At 44.3% G+C, this 22,071-nt stretch overlaps 2 protein-coding genes across 6 annotated transcripts in view; one reads left to right on the forward strand and one right to left on the reverse strand.

The window, feature by feature from the left end:
• cryz (crystallin, zeta (quinone reductase)) overlaps window positions 1-7,234 on the reverse strand; it is a 38,878-nt gene extending 31,644 nt beyond the window's left edge. Inside the window, exons 1-3 of one of the 4 annotated variants that reach the window (XM_073062485.1) lie at window positions 7,122-7,209; window positions 4,310-4,385; window positions 3,853-3,978 (exon numbers count right to left, since the gene is read on the reverse strand). In XM_073062485.1, the coding sequence (XP_072918586.1) occupies window positions 3,853-3,972 (120 nt within the window). In that variant the 5' untranslated portion in view covers window positions 3,973-3,978; window positions 4,310-4,385; window positions 7,122-7,209. Of the gene's footprint in view, window positions 1-3,852; window positions 3,979-4,309; window positions 4,386-7,014 lie in introns of all 4 variants that reach the window. The other 3 variants (XM_073062486.1, XM_073062487.1, XM_073062488.1) reach the window with 3 other exon arrangements.
• On the forward strand, window positions 3,107-20,878 carry tyw3 (tRNA-yW synthesizing protein 3 homolog (S. cerevisiae)). 2 transcript variants are annotated; one of them, XM_073062490.1, is made up of 7 exons: window positions 3,107-3,320; window positions 4,877-5,061; window positions 8,498-8,578; window positions 10,999-11,097; window positions 14,866-14,937; window positions 17,184-17,317; window positions 19,811-20,878. In XM_073062490.1, the coding sequence occupies exons 2-7, from the start codon at window positions 4,978-4,980 to the stop codon at window positions 20,004-20,006; spliced, it is 666 nt and encodes a 221-aa protein (XP_072918591.1). In that variant the 5' UTR covers window positions 3,107-3,320; window positions 4,877-4,977; the 3' UTR covers window positions 20,007-20,878. The 2 variants fall into 2 exon arrangements, with proteins under 2 accessions (XP_072918591.1, XP_072918590.1); XM_073062489.1 differs by lacking the exons at window positions 3,107-3,320; window positions 4,877-5,061 and adding an exon at window positions 7,589-7,832.
• The last annotated feature ends 1,193 nt before the right edge of the window (window positions 20,879-22,071 follow it).

The raw sequence follows: 22,071 nt of genomic DNA on the forward strand, positions 1-22,071 counted from the left end.
TGAATGTTTTACACCTTGGCCCCAGAGGAACACTGCCTCATTCAGCTGTCTGAATGATAATTAAACTTGATTTGAAAAGGAAGTGATGGAGAATGATTTTTGCTGAGCCAACATTTAATTACCCCTCCCTAAATGCCCTTGAGGTGTGGTGGTGAGCTGTCTTTTGAACTGCTACATTCTTTGAGTGTACCCATAGAACCTTTTTAAGATTTAAGACAAGCTTTGTTACGTGCACATTAAAACAGTGAAATCTATTGTATGGCGATGTTTTGAAGGCAGTTAATAAAACTACTGAATATATTTTTCCGGACTACGATCACCACAATCTGTAGCATGCAGTTTCCCTTTGGGAGTTGTGCTTTTGAACCATCTGAACGCTCTAGCATTTTTTTTTTGCGGTATCCTGAAAGATTTGGCAGACTGGAATCTCGAGAATATAGGTACAGCAGCATTGGCCTCTGCTGGAGTGGACTTCGGGCCAGCTCAGAATTTCAGGCTGGAACGTAGCCGCAGGGAGTGGGTCCAAGAGAGAAAACCGAACTGGATGTTCAGTCAATTTAAGCACCAAGCCAGATTAAAAAGATTAAAGCATCGAGGACAAGGGCTGCAGATGAACCAGTGCTCAGCTCACTACTCAAAGTAATCCAGGATCACCCACCTGAGCCCATCCTACCTGCCTGCATCTGACTCATCTTCCTCTCTTCCCACCACTACCTTCAGATGCGAGGTGCACGAGTCTTGACTGGCTCATCAACCTGTGGACACACTGTCAGGGACTCTGCGGTTCATGTTCCGTGAGTTATTCACTTACATTTTTATTGTGTGTGCAACTTGATCTTTTTTCCACACATTAAGTGTCTGTTGGTCTTTGTGCTGTGGAGGTATTTGTGGATTCTACTGTGTTTCTTTGTTTTATGGCTGCCTGCAAGATGACAAATCTCAAGGTTGTATATGGTATACACACAGTGGCATGCAGAAATTTGGGCACCCCTGGTCAACATTTCTCTTACTGTGAATAGCTAAGTAAGTAAAAGATGACCTGATTTCCAAACAGCATAAAGTTAAAGATGACATATTTCTTTAATATTTTAAGCAAGATTTTTTTTTATTTCCATCTTGTACAGTTTCAAAACAACAAAAAAGGAAAAGGGCCCAAAGCAAAAGTTTGGGCACCCTGCATGGTCAGTACTTAGAAACACCCCCTTTGGCAAGTATCACAGCTTGTAAACGCTTTCTGTAGCCAGCTGAGAGTCTTTCAATTCTTGTTTGGGGGATTTTCGCCCATTCTTCCTTGCAAAAGGCTTCTAGTTCTGTGAGATTCTTGGGCCGTCTTGCACACACTGCTCTTTTGAGGTCTATCCACAGATTTTCGATGATGTTTAGGTCGGGGGACTGAGAGGGCCACGGCAAAACCTTCAGATTGCGCCTCTTGAGGTAGTCCATTGTGGATTTTGAGGCATGTTTAGGATCATTATCCAGTTGTAGAAGCCATCCTCTTTTCATCTTCAGCTTTTTTACAGATGGTGTGATGTTTGCTTCCAGAATTTGCTGGTACTTAATTGAATTCATTCTTCCCTCTACCAGTGAAATGTTCCCCATGCCAGTGGCTACAACACAAGCTCAAAGCATGATCGATCCACCCCTGTGCTTAACAGTTGGAGAGGTGTTCTTTTCATGAAATTCTGCACCCTTTGCTCATTGTGGCCAAAAAGTTCTATTTTAACTTCATCAGCCCATAGGAACTGTTTCCAAAATGCATCAGGCTTATTTAGATGTTCCTTTGCAAACATCTGATGCTGAATTTTGAGGTGAGGACGCAGGAAAGGTTTTCTTCTGATGACTCTTCCATGAAGATCATATTTGTGCAGGTGTCGCTGCACAGTAGAACAGTGCACTACCACTCCAGAGTCTGATAAATCCTCCTGAAGGTCTTTTGCAGTCAAACGGGGGTTGTGATTTGTCTTTCTAGCAATCCTACAAGCAGTTCTCTTGGAAAGTTTTCTTGGTCTTCCAGAACTCAACATGACCTCCACCGTTCCTGTTAACAGCCATTTCTTAATTACATTACAAACGGAGGAAACGGCTACCTGAAAATGCTTTGCTATCCTCTTATAGCCTTCTCCTGCTTTGTGGGCATCATTTATTTTAATTTTCACAAGTGCTAGGCAGCTGCTTAGAGAAGCCCATGCCTGCTGATTGTTGGGACAAGGTTTGAGAAGTCAGGGTATTTATAAAGCTTTGAAATTTGCATCACCTCCTAACGATGACTGTGAACAAGCCATAGCCCTAATAAGCTAATTACGATCTGAGCCCTCGGTAAGAGTTGGCTGAGAGCTCAAATCTCTTGGGGTGTCCAAACTTTTGCATGATGCTCCTCTCCTTTTTTTCCACTCTAAAATTGTACAAAACAAAAATAATATACTAATCTTGCTTAAAATGTTGAAAAGAATGTTTCATCTTTAACTTTATGACTTTTGGAGATCAATTCATCTTCTACTCACTTAACTATTCACAGTAACAGAAATTTTGACCAGGGGTACCCAAACTTTTGCATGCCACTGTAACTTGACAATAAATACTTGGGAATTTTGAGTCCAAGGATGTGCTGGGGGCAGCCTGCAAGTGTTGCCATGTTTCTGGTGCCAACATAGTGTTGGCCAGAAGAAACTGCAGTCTGATCAAGGACAGGGGAAGCAGACAAGCCAGTTGTCTTTGTTTCCCCATTTTGTGGACTCTGAACTGTTCCTTGCTCTTGGATAAACTAATCAGAGCAACTGAATGTGGACACAGGAAGCTTCAGGTAATGATCTGCTAAACCTGAGACCATTCTCAAACAAAGCCATTTGTCATGTAAAGGAAATAGACTCTGAACTGATCCTTGCTCTGGGACAATCTAATCAGAGCAATAAACCTGATGCCATGAGGAGTAGCTGCTTGTTTTGTAAAATGCCAGACCTGCAATCGGTAATCTCGTTAGACTCTGTCTGGGTCGCCTCATTTAACTGGTTTGGACCAGTCAGAGTGCAAAGACACAAATACACAAGGCTGGGGTGGGGAGAACCATGAAACAACGTTGGCTGTAGCCCTGTACAATGACCAGTAAGAGGTGACCCAGGTAGGTCAGGTGACCTTGAGCCAATGGGATGGAGATCCAATGGTTCAATTGATGAGGAACCGTATAAGATCCAGGAGCTCTAAATACTCAGGAGCGATAACCCTGCAGCAGCCAGAGACCAAGCATCGCGGATAAGGAGGACCCCATGGACACATGGAGATTGGGACCATGAGGTACATCTGGCCAGTGTAGACTCCTTTCCCAGGTAATATCCTTTTCTCTTCATTGACTGTCAGGGAATTCTAGTAGGGTGCACACAGAGAGAGTTTGTGAACCCACGTGCTTTTAGTTTAAACAATAAAAGTTACTTGTCGGTAACTACAGATTCTCTGTGCCTCACTGATCATTATTACAAAGGGTGATTCTTGTAACAATAGCATGCTCACAACTTACTAACTCTAATCTGTAAAAGGATCTATATTGTGAGCAATATTGTGCCCCTTATCCAGCTGGCTTTGGAGAAAGCTCAGAGAACGTTAATGAAAATGATCCCAGGAATGAAAGGGTTAACATATGAGGCTTGTTTGTTGGCTCTGGACCTGTACTCGCTGGAGTTTAGAAGAAGAGGGGGATCTCATTGAAACCTATTAAATTATTGAAAGGCACATTTAGAGTGAATGTGGAGAGGATGTTTCCTGTAGCGGGAGAGTCTAGGATCATAGAGCCCCGCCTCAGAATAGGAGGTCCAAGTGCTTCAAGTCCCTTTAACAAGGGTACTGAGAGATGGAGCACATCACCTGATGGTCACTCGGTTTGGGAATAGGAACATCCGATCGCAGCTGCAGCACCGACGGTCCACCAAACTCAAACACCTGAACAGCTCGCATGAGGGACACTGCCGATCTCCCTGAGGCCATGGCCACCTAGGATTTAACAGAGTCAGAGTCAAACCTTCCCAGAAGCCCAGGGCAGCTCGCATACAAACCAACAGCACTGACACTGAAAGTAAGCTCTTCATTCAGGCAATTCCATAGCCAGTGTCAGCATGATAGAGCGAGAAGCTTGAAAAACCACACTCAACAAATCAGGATCAGCTTCTTCCCTCTACCACTGCTTCTCTGAACAGTCCATCAACCCATGAGCACTACCTCATTATTCCTTTCTGTGTACGATTTATTTTGAAATTTATAGTAAAATGTTATGTCTTTGCGCTGTACTGCCATTGCAAAACAACACAATTCACATCATACTCACAAGAAATCCTGCGAATGTTGGAAATCCAGAACAACACACACAAAACGCTGGAGGAACTCAGCAGGTCAGGCAGCATCTACGAGGAGGAATAAACAGTTTACATTTCTGGTTGAGAGCCTTCATCAGAAAGGGAAAGGATGTGTGTGGGCCCTAAGGCTATTGTACTTCCTGCCCAATGGTAACAGCGTGGCCTGGATGGTGGAGTTCTTGATTATGGATGCTGCTTTCTTGTGGCAGTGATCTTGTTCTCAGTGGTGGGGAGGGCTTAGCCTGTGATGGACTGGGCTGTATCCATTACTTTCTGTAGGCATTTCTGTTCTTGAGCATTAATGTTTTGACACCAGGCCATGATGTAACCAGTTAGGATGCTCTCAACTGTGCATCTCTTGAAGTTTGTCAAAGTTTTAGGTGACATTCCAAATCTGCACAAACTTCTAAGAAAGCTGAGGCATTATTGTGCCTTCTTTGTGATGCCACTTATGTGCCGGACCCAGAACAGATCTTCTGATATGACAACAGGAAGGAGGCAGAGCCCATGACAACAATGTTTTCCTTCAATCTCAACAGAAGAGCTGGCCATTGCCTTCAGGAAAGGGGACGGTACACACACTCCTGTCTACATCAACGGTGTTGAGGTTGAGAGCTTCGAGTTCCAAGGTGTCAACATTATGAACAGCCTAACCTGGTCCAACCATGTAGATTTCACAGCCAAGAAAGCTCACCACCACCTCTACTTCCTCAGGAGGCAAAAGGTAACCCCCCACAACAGGATCCAAATAGTATGCTTAATATTGGGGAGTAGCCACAGGGTGCTCTGCACTAACTGCCTATTCAACTTCCCATTCCTTCTCCTGACAGTCACCGGGCTACCCGCCTCCTGCAACTTATGGGTGACTACTTACATGTGACTTCATTCGATGATCTCCTCCCGCTCATACAAGCTAAAGGTCATCCAGCTGTTGCTTTAGATCCCTAACACAGTCTTCAAGGAGCTGCAGCTGCATGCACTTAATGTAGATGGGTTTTGTTTAACTTGTTCTACCTCATGTACTGTGATGATCTGGTCGGTATGAACAGTATGCTTTATTGTATCTCAGTACACATGACGATAATAAACCAATTGCAATACCTCCTGCTATCCATGTGAAGCTTCACAATCGCAAGATCCTTCTGGACATAAAGTACATCAGCTCTTCCCCATCAGTAAATTGCTTATTGGTGGAAAAAACAAAAAAGCTGGACTCAGTGCAGATCATGCTGCTACCTGTGTCAGAAAGGGTGCATGCAAGTGTGTAATCTAACAGCAAATGATCGTCTTAACCATTTTTCTTGTGATTACAACATCCTGTGGACATTGCTATTGTGGAAAGCTGCGACCCCGATTCACTGGCTTATTGGCTAGATCAGCCAGGATCGTATTGAATGGCAGAGCAGGCCCGATGGCCTACTCCTGCTCCTATTTCTCATGGCTAGAGAGTTGCCTGGCCTCAGTTGTAGAGAGGGCCAAGTCTTAAGCTGCAGTGTCGCCTGCTTTGCAGTAGTCCAGGAGAGAAGCACCAGTGCCAGGGGCAGTGTCCATACTGGAATCAATGTTGCCCCCTCCCCCCCCAGAGTTCGCTCAACAGAAGACAAGATACATTGTGTTCAACTGCTGCAATGTTCACAGACTCAGGGACCTGGACTATATTTTTAATGTGACTGTATTTTACTGCTCTTGTGTGTCATATGCACTTTGTGCTGTGTATGACTGTTGGTTCTGTGTTTTGCACCTTGGCCCCAGAGTAACACTTGTGTTTGACTGTATTCATGACCATTCATGTATGGTTGAATGACAAACTTGAACTTGCAGTTGATAACAAGGTAGACTGTGAAGTGGAGAGCCCATATCATCATACTAGGGAACTACACACTCATCTTACAACAGCAGTAGGTGAAAGGAGTTTTGAAAGGTCCAGTTTTGCAGAGTGGCTGATACAGACCAGACACTGTTGGAGTTGAGAGCACCAAATCAGGCCCTTCTGTGCAAACTCGTCCCATCTCCCACCATCTGACCAACATGAGAATCACCATCATGTACGACATGAAGTTTATTATTTTGCAACAGCACACTGCAATGACAATTTTAATTGAAAGGTACATGCACAAGCCACACGACCCAATTTCACCTGCATGATCAATTAACCTACTAACCAGTACATCTTTGTAATATGGCAGGAACCCAGAGCACCCAGGCAAAACCCACAGGGTCACAGAGAGAACATACAAACTGCAGACAGCAGCAGGAATTGAACCTGGGTTGCTGGCACTGTCAAGAGCTACTCTACCCACAACACTACCATGCCACCCTATATGTTACCGCAAAACACGAACCGCTGAACTTTTCCTACACAAGTGTTTAAAATGCTGTTAATGTAGCCACCCAACGACTGGTAACTCTTTCTACACATTGACCACCCTCAGGTTCCACTAAGCCTTTGCCTTCTCACCTAGTCACTTCACTGAGCAGTACAGCACAGAAACAGGCCCATCTAGGCTGTACCGAAGTGTTATTCTGCCTTAACCCAATGTCCTCTAGCTCTCCACGCCCCCCCCCCCCCCCACAGCCGGGGGAAACAGACTGAGAGCATTCACCCTGTCGGTGCCTCCTTATGATGTTTATACCCTTCCCCGTCTCCGGGAAGGCATCCCCTCAGTAACTCACTCACATCCTAGGCAAGTTTTAAGGAACAGATGGAAAAGTTGAACAACGCGATCCGCACGTTTCCCGCACTGCAATTATGAAGCATAGCTCTATGAACTGCTGTTTGCCGACCTGAGCTCCGACTCCTAACCGGTAATTCCGATTACCCGCCAGTCATAACACCGCCGAGAGGGTGGACATCCGCACTTTAAATAAACACAGGCCTGCCAATCACCACTGGCCCCGCCCTATCCTCGCCGCATCGGTGCAATCCGCAGCCAATCCCCATATAAGTCCCGCCCATCGCGCTTCAAGCCCGCCCCTGCCCATCATCACTCAAGCCCCGCCCCATCGCATTTTAGCCCCTCCCCGCGCCTACTATCATCTCATCACCAGCTCTGATGAAAGGGTGTTGGACGAAACCGACAGTTTATTACTGAGATCCTCCAGCATTTTGTATGTGCTTGTCTGAATTTCTAGCATTTGCTGTCAATCACCACAGTCATGATTCTATCCCGTCTCTCTTCTAACCATTCCGATCGCAGCCACGATCCGTCCTCACCAATCGGTTCGAAGTTCACAGGTAACCGCGCACTTCATCCAATCAGCTCGAAGGTTACTGCTGTTCTCCGCCTATCACTGCATCCGATCGTCTCATCAAGCCCCGCCTCAGTAGCAATGGCCGACTTCGCACTGTGCAAGGAGCAGCGACTGGGATCTGGGGCTGATGCTAGCAGGAAGGGCCGAGTGGACGCGCCCATCGTTGAGCTGCTGGAGCTGGTGAACGGCTCGGAGCGGTACTGCAGCACCAGCTCCTGCTCAGGCCGCCTGTTGCTGCTGGGGGTGAGGGATAGATAATCGGAGGGGATGAGGAGAATGGATGATGGGGCGAGCGATAGGGGCCGGAGGGAATGGGGTGAGAGGGTGGGTTAGTGGGTTGTTAGGTGGTTGGGAGAGGTCATAAGTAGAAACTTACCTGAGTGGTATTGGCCTCTGCTACTCTCTCAGGGAGGGTGTGCCAGATTCCAGCTACTCTCTGCGGGAGGAATATTCTTTCTTGGATGCCCTTTAAACCTTAGGGTTCACCTTAAAGTTATCGTCTCAGATTTATCTATTTCAGACCCCGACCCTTGACTCACCAAGCCAGTGCTAACTGCCAACCACGACTTGAGTCTCACATGCAAAATGCTGGAGAAACTCAGCGAGATCTGTAGACTCTGTTGTGGTTAGTACATCTTTAGTCTCCCCATATCCCATCAACAGCCCCAGGATTCTACCACTGACCCACATCAAGGGGTAATTTAGGCATCTAGTTAACCTACCAACACATACGTCTTTGAGATGTGAGAGGGAACCGGAGCATAGGGGAGGTGGGGTGGGGGATCCCACATGGTCACAGGACAAACGTGAAACTGCACACGTACAGTATTGGATTAAACTCAAGTCAATGGAGCTGGGAGGTTGATACAGGATGTCCATGGTGTAATCTACATTTGTAATTTCTATAGGGCTCTGACCAGACAGAAGGACAGAAAAGGAACTGCCCCTGGTTGTTTGTGACTCATCAGAAGTGTCGGAAAGAAGATGTGGTATGATAACTAATCTCTGCTACACTCTCTGCCCCTTGCATGTCCTGCCTGAATGCACCTCTGATTCATTCAGTTTGTCATTCATTCGAGCTTAATGGAGGCAGATGGAAGCTCAGAAATCGAGTGGGGATCTCAAAATAAACTTTACCAAAGAGCAGAGATTGAGGAACTCCCTCCCATAGGCGAGGCCAAGCTGACAGGATATACTGGGAAAACTCAACAGGTCAGGTGATGTGTAGAAAAAGAAATAGCCAGAGTTTCTGGTCTGTGTGTCATTTCCAGAACTGGGAAGGAGAGGGATATCAGCTTTCAATAGGAGAGATGTAAGGAATAAAGGGAATGTCTGTCAGAGGACGTGGAAAGGGCTTAAAGGGGGCAATTGCCAGCACATTGAGCTCTTGGGTAGTAGTGTAACAAAGGTACCATAGAGCCGTAGAATCAGAATCACGTTTAATATCACCTGTGTCACAAATAACTGTGGGTCAACTGTCGCTAAGAAGAATAACCAGATGGCTTGAGTTGCAAAAATAGATTGTGGTGCTTTTATTTGTGCTTTTATTTAAAATAGTGGAAAAACAAAAACCTGGACGTCCACATCAAAACAAGAAAAAGAATGAAAAACAATACAATATATATACAGCTTGCAATTGTCACCTGTCTGGTTAACAGCCACCCTCAGACTAAACAGAGAAAAAACCCTAAGCCTTGGTAACCCAAGGCTGAAAACTGCTGCCCCTCCCCCTAGACCAACTAAAAGCTAATTAACTCAATTATCTTCCATTTCACACAATCTGAAACATTACTGCCAGTTCTCACAATAAACACATATACCTCATTATAGGAGTCACCATTTCCCGGTTAAATAACTTAAATAAACCCCAAAACTTTACCAGAAGATGAGAAATTAGGTAACATAACCCTTGGCCCAGTTAAAGATGGCATTCTCTACCATCAGCACACCTGTGCAGGTTGTTGCTGCCTCTATATTAGACAGCTCTATGCAGCAGCTCTGTTTCAGGCCCAGTGACTGTTAAATTATTGTGATGCGTGCACTCACTACAATAACAGAGGGGAATAATGTGTGTGGATGACCCTTTGAGTGTTTTACTGAATGTGCCATGTGCCGTCCGTAATCAGTGATGGGCCTTTGTCACAACCTGCATATGTTGTGAAATTTGTTAACTTTGCAGCAGCGGTACAATGCAAAACATGATGTAGAGAAAAACTGAATTACAGAATGTAATACTGTAATATAGTTAAGTATATACACACTTAACTATAGAATAGTACAAGAAATAAAGAAAAGAGGTGGGTAGTGTTCATGGGTTCAGTCGGATGGCAGAGGGGAAGAAGCTGTTCCTCAATCACTTGAGTGTGTGCCTTCAGGCTTCTGTACCTTCTTGCCAACAGTAACAGTGTGAAGAGGGCATGTCCTGGGTGGTGGGGATCCTTAAGGATGGACGCTGCCTTCCTAAGGCACCGCTCCTTGAAGATGTCTTGAATACAATGGAGGCTGGTACCCACAATGACCAGTTGGTGGCGCAGTGGCGTCAGCACCAGACTCCGGAGCAAAGGCTCCCGAGTTCGAATCCAAGTCGGGCCACTCCCAAGCACACTTTCCAGACAAGAATGGCTGACTGTCTGGTGCGACACGCCAAAAAAAAAGTACCCATGATGGAGCTGACTAACAGCTTCCTGCAATGCACTTTGAACCTGTGCAGCAGCGCCCCCCCCCCAGCATAGAGGACCATAACACATAATCAGAACCTTTGGCCAATCTCGTCCATGCTGAACTATTAATCTGCCTAGTCCCATTCACCAGTACCTAGTCCATAGCCCTCCATACTCCTCCCATCCTTGTACCTATGCAAATTTTTCTTAAGTGTTAAAATCAAATCTGCATCTTCCACTCGTGCTGGCAGCTTGCTCCAAACTCTGTCCATTCTCTGAGTGAAGAAGTTCTCCCTCAGGTACCCCTTAAACATTTCACCTTTCACCATGAACCATGACCCCAAGGGTGAACTCAGCGGGTAAACTTCATCTTGATTTTCAGTATAAATACAGACTGCAAAAGCAGGGCTTCAACAACCTTTGGATCTTTTGGGTTTGAAGCAGGAGATGTCAGAAAAGTTATCACAGCGATAACTGTCTTGTGGCAGCGAAGCATTCATAGTGACGTGGCTTTTTGATTCTTTGATGTCGGCTAGTGTAACTGTAACTGCACTAGTGGGTCCAATTCCCGCTGCTGTATATAAAAGCTGCCTGCTGCTGTACGTTCTTCCTGTGACTGCATGGGTTTCCTCCCCATTCCAAAGAAATATGGGTTAGTAGATTAATTGGTCACTGGGTTTTGGACAAGAAGGGTGTGTCACTGTGCTGTATCTCTGACTTCTGACTCTGTATTCCTTTGTGGCCTCTAGGTTGCGGGGTTACAGAAAGCTGAAGACAATGCAATATTTAAGTTTGAGCCCTTTGTTCTTCACGTCCAGTGCAGGCAGGTGGAGGATGCACAGCTCCTGGTAAAGAGACAGCTGGTTTCCATTGTATTTCATCTCCTTTGTGTTTTAGGCCTTGTGATGTGTAGCTATTGTCATGTGGCAACTAATCAGTGCTGGCAAATTCCCACAATCACAACATATGTAGTTATAGAGTCATAGAAAAGTACAACACAGAAACAGGCCCTTCAGCCCATCTAATCCATGCCAAAAGACATAGGAGCTGAATTTAAATCATTCAGTCCATTGAGTCTGCTCTGACATTCCAGCATGGTTGATCCTGGATTCCACTGTACCCCATACACCTGCCTTCTCGCCATATCCTTTGATGCCCTGACCAATCAGGAAACAATCAACTTCCTCCTTAAATATATGCACAGATTTGGCCTCCACTGCAGCCTGTGGCTGAGCATTCCACAGATTTGCTACACTCTGGCTAAAAAAAAAAAAAATCCTCCTTCCTTCTGTTCTAAATGGTCGCCCCTCAATTTTGAGGTTGTGCCCTCTAATTTTGGATACCCCCACCTTACGAATCATCCTCTCCACATCCACCCTATCTAGTCCTTTCAACATTTGGTAGGTTTCAATGAGACCCACCCCCCAACCCTCCGGTACTCTTCTAAATTCCAGTGAGTACAGGCCCAAAGCTGACAAATGCTCCTCATTTGTTAACCCCTTCATTCCCAAAGATCCTCGTGAACCTCCACCTCTCCAATGACAACACATCCTTTCTGAGACATGGGGCCCAAAACTGCTGACGATACCCCAAGTGCGGCCTGACTAGTGTCTTATAAAGCCTCAGCATTATCTCTTTACTTTTATATTCTATTCCTCTTGGAATAAATGCCAACATTGCATTTGGCTTCTTTACCACAGACTCAACCTGTAAATTAATCTTCTGGGATTTGCACAAGGACTCCTAAGTCCCTCTGCACCTCTGATATGTGAAACTTCAAACATCAGAGGTGCAAAATAATCGTCTGTGCTATTGTTCCTTTTACCAAAATGCATTATCATACATTTCCCATCAATGCCATACCATTTAAACTGCCTTCTCCCATTGACTTGCTCTGGAACAATCACCCTCTGTACCCTTACCATATTAAACGTTGAAATCGGGCTTGCAGGCACCACTCACACTGGCATCTCGTTCCACACTCTCACCACCCTGTGAAGTGAAGAAGTTTCCCTTCATGTTCCCCTTAAACTTTTCACCTTTCACTCTTAACACATGACCGCTGGTTGTAGACCCATCCAACCTCAGTGGAAAAAAACCTTATTGCATTTATCGTATCTATACTCCTTATAATTTTGTATACCTCTGTCAAATCTTCCATCAATCGTCTATGTTCTAAGGAATACAGAGCTAACCTGTTCAATATTTCTTTATAACTCGGGTCCTCTAGGCGTGCAGCATCCTTAGAGCAGCAATGAAGGTCATACATCTCTCTTTGTCCTTGGCCACTTAGATCTAGAAGGTTTCTTCATTGCTGCTTCCATAACAGTTTTGTTTTACCAGCACTAACCCCTGAACCTGGAGGACCAATAGACAAATCTTAGTCTGACCGCTACCCTTTGACCTTTTTGATCCCTACTCTACCAAGAGCCAAAGCGTAGAGCCCTGACTCCAGCCAGTTTAGCTCTCGTGATCATCGAGGCACACAAGCCTGAAAACCACAAGGTTGTAGTGCTCTTGGAAGATGTGCCTCTGAAATGTCCCTCGTGTATCTGCCTCTACCATCACCTCTGGCAAAATGTAACATGCACTCACCGCTCTCCGTGTTTTGAAAAAAAATGTACCTTTGACACCCCTCCCCCTATACGTACATTCCTTCAGTCACCTTAAAATTATGCCCCATATATTAGCCACTTTTGCCTTGGAAAAAGGTCTTTGCCTATTCACTCAATCTACACCTGTCATCATGTATACCTCTAAAGCACTGAGTGTTTTCTCGTTAGTGATGTTTTACCATAAGACCATGAGATGTAGGGGCACAATTAGGCCATTTGGCTTATCAAGTCTACTCTGCCATTTCATCATGCTGATCCAGTTCCCTCACTCTCTTTCCTTCTTTCCTTATTCCTGTTCCTTCATACCTGACCAATCAAGAATCTATCAACCTCTGCCTTAAATATACCCAGTGACTTGGCCTCCACAGCCGCTTGTGGCAATGAATTCCACAGATTTGCCACTCTCTGGCCAAAGAAACTCCTCATCTCTGTTCCAAATGGATATCCCTCTATTCTGAGGCTGTGTCCTCTGGCCTTAGACTCCCCTACCATAGGAAACATCCTCTCCACATTCACTCTATCAAGGCTTTTCAATATTCAAAGGGTTTCAATGAGATCCTCGTTCATTCTTCTGAATTCCAGAGAGTACAGGGCCAGAGCCATCAAACACTCCTTGTATGATAAGCCTTTCAATCCCAGAATAATTCTCGTGAACCTCCTTTGAACTTTCTCCAATGTCAGTACTTCCTTTCCAAGATATGGAGCCCAAAACTGCTCATAATACTCACCAGTACCTTTTAAGGCTTTGACATTACATCCTTGCTTTTATATTCTAGTCCCCTCAAAATGAATGCTAGCATCACATTTGACTTCCTCACCACCAATTCAATCTGCAAATTAACCTTTGGGGAATCTTGCATGAGGACTTCCAAGTCTCTTTGCACCTTAGATTTTTGAATTTTGTCTCCATTAAAATAAAATATGCTTTTATTTCTTCTACCAAAGTGCATGACCCCTCTCTGCTTCCTCAACAATACCTGTCTCTTCACCTTTCTTTGTATCATCTGCAAACTTGGCCAGAAAGCCATCAATTCAATCATCCAAATCATTGATGTATAATATAAAAAGAAGCTGTCCCAACACAGACTCCCATGGAGCACCGCTAGTCACTAGTAGTCAACCAGAAATAGCCCCTTTATTCCTACTCTTTGCCTCCTGCCAATCAGTCAATGCACTGTCCATGCTAGAATCTTTCCTGTGGGCTCTTGTTATGCAGCTTCATGTGTGGCATCTTGTAAACGACCTTCTGAAAATCCAAGTGCACAACATCCACTGATTGTCGTTTGTCTATCCTGCTTGTTATTTATTCAGAGTTTCAACAGATTTGTCAGGCAAGATTTTCCCTTAAAGAAACCATGCTGACATTGACCTATTTTATCATGTGCCTCCCAGTACACCAAAATCACATCCTTAATGATCATCTCCAACATCTTCCCAACCACTGAGGTCAGACTAACTGGCCTAGAATTTCTTTTCTTTTGCCTCTCCCTTCTTGAAGAGTAGAGTGGTATTTGCAATTTTCCATTCCTCCAGAATCTGATAGATATTACTAATGTTCCATAATCTCTTTAGCCACCTCTTTCAGAACACTGGGTTGTAGTCCTTCTGGTCCAGGTGACTTATCTACCTTCAGACCTTTCAGTTTCCCAACAACCTTCTCTCCAGTGATGATAACTTCGCACACTTCATGACCCCGACACCCAGAACTTCCACCATTCTGATCATGTCTTCCACTATGCAGACTGATGCAAAATGCTTATTCAGTTTGTCTGCCATTTCCTTATCCTCCATTGCTACCTCTCCAGCATTATTTAACAGCGGGCTAAATTCCATTCTAGTCTCTCTTCTACTCTTTACATATCTGAAGAAACTTTTCTTATGCTTTTTATTGGCTAGCTTACTTTTGTATTCCATCTTTTCCTTATGACTTTTTTTAGTTGCCTTCTTCCCAATCCTCTAACTTCCCACTAATTTTTGTTCTTGTGTTGTGCTGGATTACAGCATTCCATTGCCATAAACTCTGGCTTCAGGAACTCTGGGATCTCAATCAGCAAGAAGGGGAAAGTCATGATGGTAAGATGATCTTGTCTTTGTTTGCAAGATGTTGGTTGATTTCAGACCACTTCCTCTGCAGTTCAATGCCCACACACTGATGCAGTTCTCTACATGCAGCTTAAACTCACCTTCCCCAATGGGTTCCGTATGCCAATAACCGACAGTCTGCCCTCTTGTTTGATAGTGATGTCTGATTGATAGAGTGGATTGCAGGAGTTTTTTTCCCAGGGCAGAAATGACTAATGAGGGGGCACAATTTTAAGGTGATTGGAGGAAAGAATAGGAGGGATTCCTCCTACTTTATTCCCCACCCAGTCTGTCTGTCTCTCCCCTTCCCTCCCCCCTCAGCTCACTCAGCAACCCACCTATTTTACCATAGCCTAGTCACAGGAACGATTTTCAGTGACTAATTAACCTACTAACCGGAATGTTTTTGGACTGTGGGAGGGTACTGGAGCATCTGGAGAAAACCCACATGCACGCAGGAAGGAGCATACTAACTTTCTTACAGAGGATGGTGGGGATTGAACTTCGAGCTCAGATGCCCCAATTTGATATAGTGTCACATTGTGACCCCCCCCCACGTTCCCGTCGTCTCCCCTCCCCACTCCGATCCACCCCTCACTCACACACTGGGGACAATTTACAGCAGCCAATTAATCCACCGACCCACGGCTTTGGGGTCTGGGAAGGAACCAGAGTACCCAGGGTAAACTCCCATGATCATGGGGAGAATATGCAAACTCCAGACAGACAGTGCCAGATGTCAGGATTGAACCTATGTGTGAGGAATCAGCATCGTACGCTGGTCCACCGAGCCACCTGGTATTAAATGGTGGAGTAGACTGGAAGGGCTGCAGAGAAAATCAGTGCTCCTATCAGGAATGGTATGGTCGTGTAGTGGTTAGCACAACTTTTCACAGTGTTAGCTGTAAGACTGGGATGCAATTCCCATCACAGTCTGTAAGGAGTTTATATGTTCTCCTTGTGACTGCGTGGGTTTCCTCTGGGTGCTTTGGTTTCCTCCCACATTCCAAAGATGTACGAGTCAGGGTTCGTAAATTGTGGGCGTGCAATGTTGCTGCTGGAAACATGGTGACGCTTGCAGACTGGCACCAGCACAATCCTCACTGATCTGATTTGATTCATTTCACTGAATGTTTCAATGTGGATGTGAGAAATAAAGCTAATCTAAACTTTAACTTTAATCAGTTATGTACCTGTGTACCTTTTATGCTCCTAGTTCAACCACACTGTTTTCTGAATCCTCGGACAATGAAGGTCCCTGAGCTGTTACCTGGGAAAAAACAATGTGGTCAATGCTGTGTGACACCGTTGTTTGATTCTGATGTTTTAATCCAAGGTTCTTTCAGAAATTAGGAAAAAGGCACAAAACTTATTGCTTTACAATCTTTTTGTTAAACATTGACAGAAGAAAGAGAGATTGAAACAGACAGTGATAGAGGTCTACGAAGTGGAAGGAAAGCCAAGATCTGAGAAGATGGTGCACTCCTGTGGCAAGCTTTCTTATACAACAGAGATGAGGAAAATTCTATTCAAATTTGTGGATAGGAGTGAACTACTTCAGATAATGCAGATCAAAGAAAGTTGTGTAGCTTTCCAGAATTGTACCAATATAACCACTGGCAGCATATTAAACTTGCATACTAGGCAGTTACTTGTACACAAGAGCTACTTAAAATACAAGCAGATAATTAGTTGTTAAACTGCAAAAAATAATTAAGAGTCTAATCTAAGAATTAAGTAGTTGGATCCATCACTCTTGATTTTAGTTACAACCTTATTTATAGAGCACTTTTCATTCAGACAAGGTAGTTCAAAGTGTTTTACAATAGGATAAAATGCAAACATGTAAATAAAAGACAAGAAGATGTTAGTTAAACACAAGGTTAAATGAATAGGTTTTGAGCTGGCGTTTAAGTATCAAGTGAGTATGCATCCCTTTCAGTTTTAGCTATTGAATTTCACAGTTTAGAAGCATAGTTCAAACAAGCTGATGTGGCAATTTTCAGGGAGAGTGTTTAAGTTCAAGAGACCAACAGAAAAAGACCTGAGAGCTCGAGCAGGATTATAAAATGAAAGAGAATTTGTAATACATTCTGGTCCCAGACCATTCAGAGCTTTAAAAACAAATAAGAGAACTTTAAAATCAACTCTGAAAGATACAAGAAGCCAATGCAGGGCGGCTAGAGGTGCGTAGCATTTGTGACTGTCGTTTCAGTGTGTGCCTCTTTCTTTGACAGGCTGTTCGCAGCACCCACTGTCTGGAGGTTCCTCTGTGTCATCGAGGGTCAGTGTTGGTGAGTGACGAGTACATTGATTACCTCGTGCAAGTGGCCAATCGAAAGATGGAGGAAAACCAGAGGAGGATAGAGAGGTAAATTTGCAATCCCTTTCAGAGTAAAGTGAGCTGATGTGTTTTAGGAGCGCTACTCGGCTAGGGCACACACCTCGAATGGTAGTCTGGGGAGTATTGAAGAACAGAAGAAACTTGATGTGCAAGACCAAAGATCCTTGCATGGTTAGATAACATGGTTAAGAAAGCATTTTCTCCATCTGCTACAACAGGAAAGTTGCTAGCATGGTTAGAGCAGTGGCTGATTGGTAGGAGGCAGCGAGTGGGTATAAAAGGATCCTTTTCTGGTGACTGCCAGTGACTGGTGGTGTTCCACAGGGGTCAGAGTTGGGAGTGCTTCTTTTTATGCTGTATATTAATGATTTATATGACGGAATAGATGGTTTTGTTACCAAATTTGCAGATGATATGAAGATTGATGGAGAGGCAGATGGTGTTGAGGAAATGGGTAGGCGCAGAAGGACTTAACAGATTAGGAGAATGGGCAAGAAAGTGACAAATGAAATACAATATTAGAAAATGCGTGGTCATGCACTTTGGTACTAGAAATAAATGTGCAGACTATTTTCTAAATGGGGAGAAAATCCAAAAATCTGAGACGTAAAGGGACTTGGGAGTCCTTTGCAGAACACCCTAAATGTTAACTTGCAGGTAGAGTCAATGCTGACGAAGGCAAATGCATTCATTTCAAGAAGTCTAGTACACAAGAAGAGGGATGTGATGCTGAGGCTTTATAAGGCACTGGTGAGGCCTCACCTTGAGTATTGTGAACAGTTTCGGGCTCCTCATCTAAGATGTTCTGGCATTTTAAAGGGTTCTGAGGAGGTTCACAAGGATGATTCTGGGAATGAAAGTGTTATCATATGAGGGACGTTTGATAGCTCTGGGTCTGTACTTGCAGGAATTTAGAAGGATGAGAGGTGATCTCATTGAAACCTTTCGAATGTTAGAAGGCCTAGACATGGTAGATGTGGAAAAGATGTTTCCCATTGTGGGGGAGTCTAGGTCAAGAGGGCATAGCCTCAGGATAAAGGGGTGCTCTTTTAAAACAGAAGAAGAAGAAAGCCATTAACTCTTAGTGGAGTCATCGGGACGCCATCGTGACGGTGTTCTTTTTAGCAGGCTTTCTTATTTTTATGAGGCCGAGTTGCTAGCTTGACGCTCAACCCAGCACAGATGGAAAGTGTGCAAGGGAGCCGGCTGGATTTGAACTCTGGAGCCTTTGCTCCGAAGTCCGGCGCTGATGCCACTATGCCATCAGCCGGATCTTTCAAAACAGATGTGGAGAAATTTCTTTAACCAGAGGGTGATGAATTTGTGGAATTTATTACCACGTGCAGCTGTGGAGGCCAGGTCGTTGGGTGTATTTAGGCAGAGATTGATAGGTTCTTGACTGGACATGCCATCAAAGGTTACGGGGTGAAAGCCAGGGAGTGGGGCTGAGGAGGGGAGAAAAATATAAGTCTTGATTGAATGGCAGAGCAGACTTGGAAGAGCCAAATGGCCCAATTCTCCTAGGAAGAAAAAAAAGATAGGATCTCCCAGTGGCCACCCATTTCAACTTAACTTCCCATTCCTATTTTGACATGTCAGTACAGACATATTCTGCCTCTGTCACCTCTAACCTGTTAACTTGAATATTGATTTCTCCAACTTCCAGTAATCTCTTCCCACCCCCCCCCACCCCCCCCCCCAACTGTCTCTCCTCTCAAAATTCCCCATTCTGGTTCTCCTCTCACCCCTTTTCCTCATGTACTCCACTTGCCCTTTATTCCAAAATCCACTCTCCTCTCCTATCAGAATCCTCCTTCTGCCCTTTACCTTTTACACCCATCACCTCCCAGCTTCTCACTTCACTCCCACCCACCTTTTCTTGCACAGTATTTCAATAAGACATAGGAGCACAATAAGGCCATTCAGCCTATTGAGTCTGTTCCACCTTAGCTGATTTATTTTCACTCTCAACCCTATTCTCCTGCCTTCTCCCCATAACCTTCCTCATCTCCATCCTAAATGGATATCCCTCTATCCTGAGGATATGCCCTCTGATCTTAGACTCCCGCACTATAGGAACCATCCTCTTCCACATGGGCTTTCAGTATTTGGTAGGTTTCAATAAGATCCCCCCATTCTTCTAAACTCCAGTGAGTACAGCCACAGAGCCATCAGACACACTTCTTGCAATAACCCTTTCATTCCTGGGATCATTGTTGTGAACCTCTGGATTCTCTCCAATAAGGGGCCTAAAATTGCTCACAATACTCCGTGTGGTTTGCCCAATGCCTTGGAAAGCCTCAGCATCACATCTGTGCTTTTATATTCTATTATCTTTTTCCTTCCTCAGTTCCATTTGCAAGCTCACGTTGAATCTGGTTCGGCCACTGTTTCAAGCATAGCCTTCCAGATCACTGCAAATCTTCCTCTCTTGTCCTTTGGCTAAAAATTGTTACTAAGAATCTGTCACCATTACTGCCTCTGGAAGAAACTTCTCATTGTTTGTCTCCTGAGTTACAGGTTCCATGCCAGCCTTCAAGCCCTCATAGCCTCCACTGTTCCACCCCAGGAGCCCAGCGGGGTGACTGGCAATGCTGCCACCGTCTACACTCGCAGGAGGCGACGGGGGGCCACAACGGGGCAACGGCAGCACCGAGAGCCAACAGGTCAAAGTGATGATGAAAGTGACCTTGGGATTCTGATGGACCCCACGTGATCCTAACTCGCACCTAAAGAAAGCATGGCGCTTGTCTGCAGTCAGAATCCCTACAGGGTGTCAGCCGATAACTTTAGATGTGATCTTCCCTTGACAGCCACGTAATTTAATCACTGCTGGAGTGGTGGTTTGTTTTATACCACTTTTGTGAAGTGAAATTTATCTCTGCTTCTTTCTAAATCAGCAGCATATTATGGATAACGTGAACAATGTTTTAATTTTATTGTTTTATTTAGAGACACAACACAGAGCAGACTCTGCTGGCCCAAAGAGCCACACTGCCCAGCAACTCACCAATTTAATCACAGGACGATTTACAATGACCAATTAACTTATCAACCTGTAGGTCTTTGAACGGTGGCAGGAAACCAGGTTTCCCCTGGGTACCCCACGAACACACAGAAAAGAACGTATGAACTTGCTTACAGAGGATTCCGGAATTGAACTCCAAACTCCGACACCCCAAGGTGTAACAGCGTTGTGTTAACCACTACAGTACCACGGCGTCCCAAATACATCCGGCATATTTATTATAGGAATTGTTTGGAAATATTACAGTAGAGGATCCATCAAATGTGAGGTTTAAATGCTGTGTGTTATTTATCCTATGTGCCTTTTCAGAATGAGTGTTAGTAAAGAAATAAGTAGCAACCCGTGGAAACATCGATGAAACTGTCTGTCTACCCTGTCAGAGCTGGCACATGTTCAGTGGGCTGAATGGCCTTCTCTATTTTGTACATAACACTGTTCACTGCTGTATTTGAAGCATGAAGGTAATTATCTGGCTCAATTGATAATGCCAAGGAAGGTAATTTATCATGGGAGCAACAGAAATTTCTGCTATTAAACATTTTGATATGTCCTATCACAAACATTCCCTCTTTGAAACATCCATCCTTATAAGTTCAAGTTTGTTGTCATTCAACCATATGCACGTATACCACCAAATGGAAATATTTTTTAGACCAATTGCCTGGGCTGTAGTAGAGATATTTAAAATATCCTTTGTGACAGAAGTGCTAGAGGATTGGAGGACAGCCAATGTTGTTCCACTGTTTAAAAAGGGCTCTAAACTTAAACCAGCAAATTGTAGGAAGGTGAGTTTACCATCAGTCGTGGGAAAGTTATTGGAAGGTATTCTAAGAAACTGAATATGCAAGTATTTGGATAGACAGAGACTGATGAGGTTAGTCAGCATGGATTCATGCATGGTAAGTAATGTCTAACCAATCTTTAGAGTTTTTCCAAGGATGTTACCAGGAAAATGGATGAAGGCAAGGCAGCGGATGTTGTCTACATGGACTTCAGTAAGGCACTTGACATGATCCCTCATGGGAGGCTGGTCAAGAAGGTTCAGTCACTCAGCATTCAGAATCAGGTAGTAAATTGGATTAGAAATTGGCTTTGGGGGAGAAGCCAAAGAGCGGTAGTAGAGGGTTGCCTCTGGTATGACACAGGGATCGGTGCTGGGTCCTTTGTCATCTATATTGATAATGTGGTTAATTGGATCAGCAAATTTGTGGATGACATCAAGTTTTGGGGTGCAGTGGATGGTGAGGAAGGCTATCATGACTTGCAAAGGGATCTGCATCAACTGGAAAAGTGACCTGAAAAATGGCAGATGGAGTTTAATGCGGAGAAGTGCAAGATTTTGCACTTTGGTGGGACTAACCAAGGTAGGTCTTACACAATGACCAGTAGGGCACTGAGACTTGGTAGAATGGATCTGGGAATACAGGTCCATAATTCATTGAAAGTGGCATCACAGGTAGATAAGGTCATGAAGAAAGCTTTTGGCATATTGGCCTTCATAAATCAATACAGTACAGAAGATGTGATGTTAATTTGAAGTTGTATAAGACTTTGAGGCCTAATTTGGAGAATTGTGTGCAGTTTTGGTCTCCTACCTACAGGAAAGATGTAAACAAGATTGAAAGAGTGCAGAGAAAATTTACAAGGATGTTGCCAGGTGTGGAGGACCTGAATTATAAGGAAAGGTGGAATAGGTTAGGACTGTATTCTTTAGAATGTAGAAACATAGAAAACCTACAACACAACAATACGG

Source organism: Hemitrygon akajei, chromosome 12, assembly GCF_048418815.1.
Source record: "Hemitrygon akajei chromosome 12, sHemAka1.3, whole genome shotgun sequence".
NCBI classification, from domain to species: domain Eukaryota; kingdom Metazoa; phylum Chordata; class Chondrichthyes; order Myliobatiformes; family Dasyatidae; genus Hemitrygon; species Hemitrygon akajei.

What these genes read in the sequence shown, in the direction of transcription:
- tyw3 (XM_073062489.1), top strand. Translation starts at nt 7,668, where the DNA reads ATGGCCGACTTCGCACTGTGCAAGGAGCAGCGACTGGGATCTGGGGCT. An exon ending in AGTGTCGGAAAGAAGATGTG is followed by an intron (nt 8,579 to 10,998) that starts GTATGATAACTA and finishes TGTGGCCTCTAG; the next exon opens with GTTGCGGGGTTACAGAAAGC. An exon ending in AACCAGAGGAGGATAGAGAG is followed by an intron (nt 17,318 to 19,810) that starts GTAAATTTGCAA and finishes CCTGAGTTACAG; the next exon opens with GTTCCATGCCAGCCTTCAAG.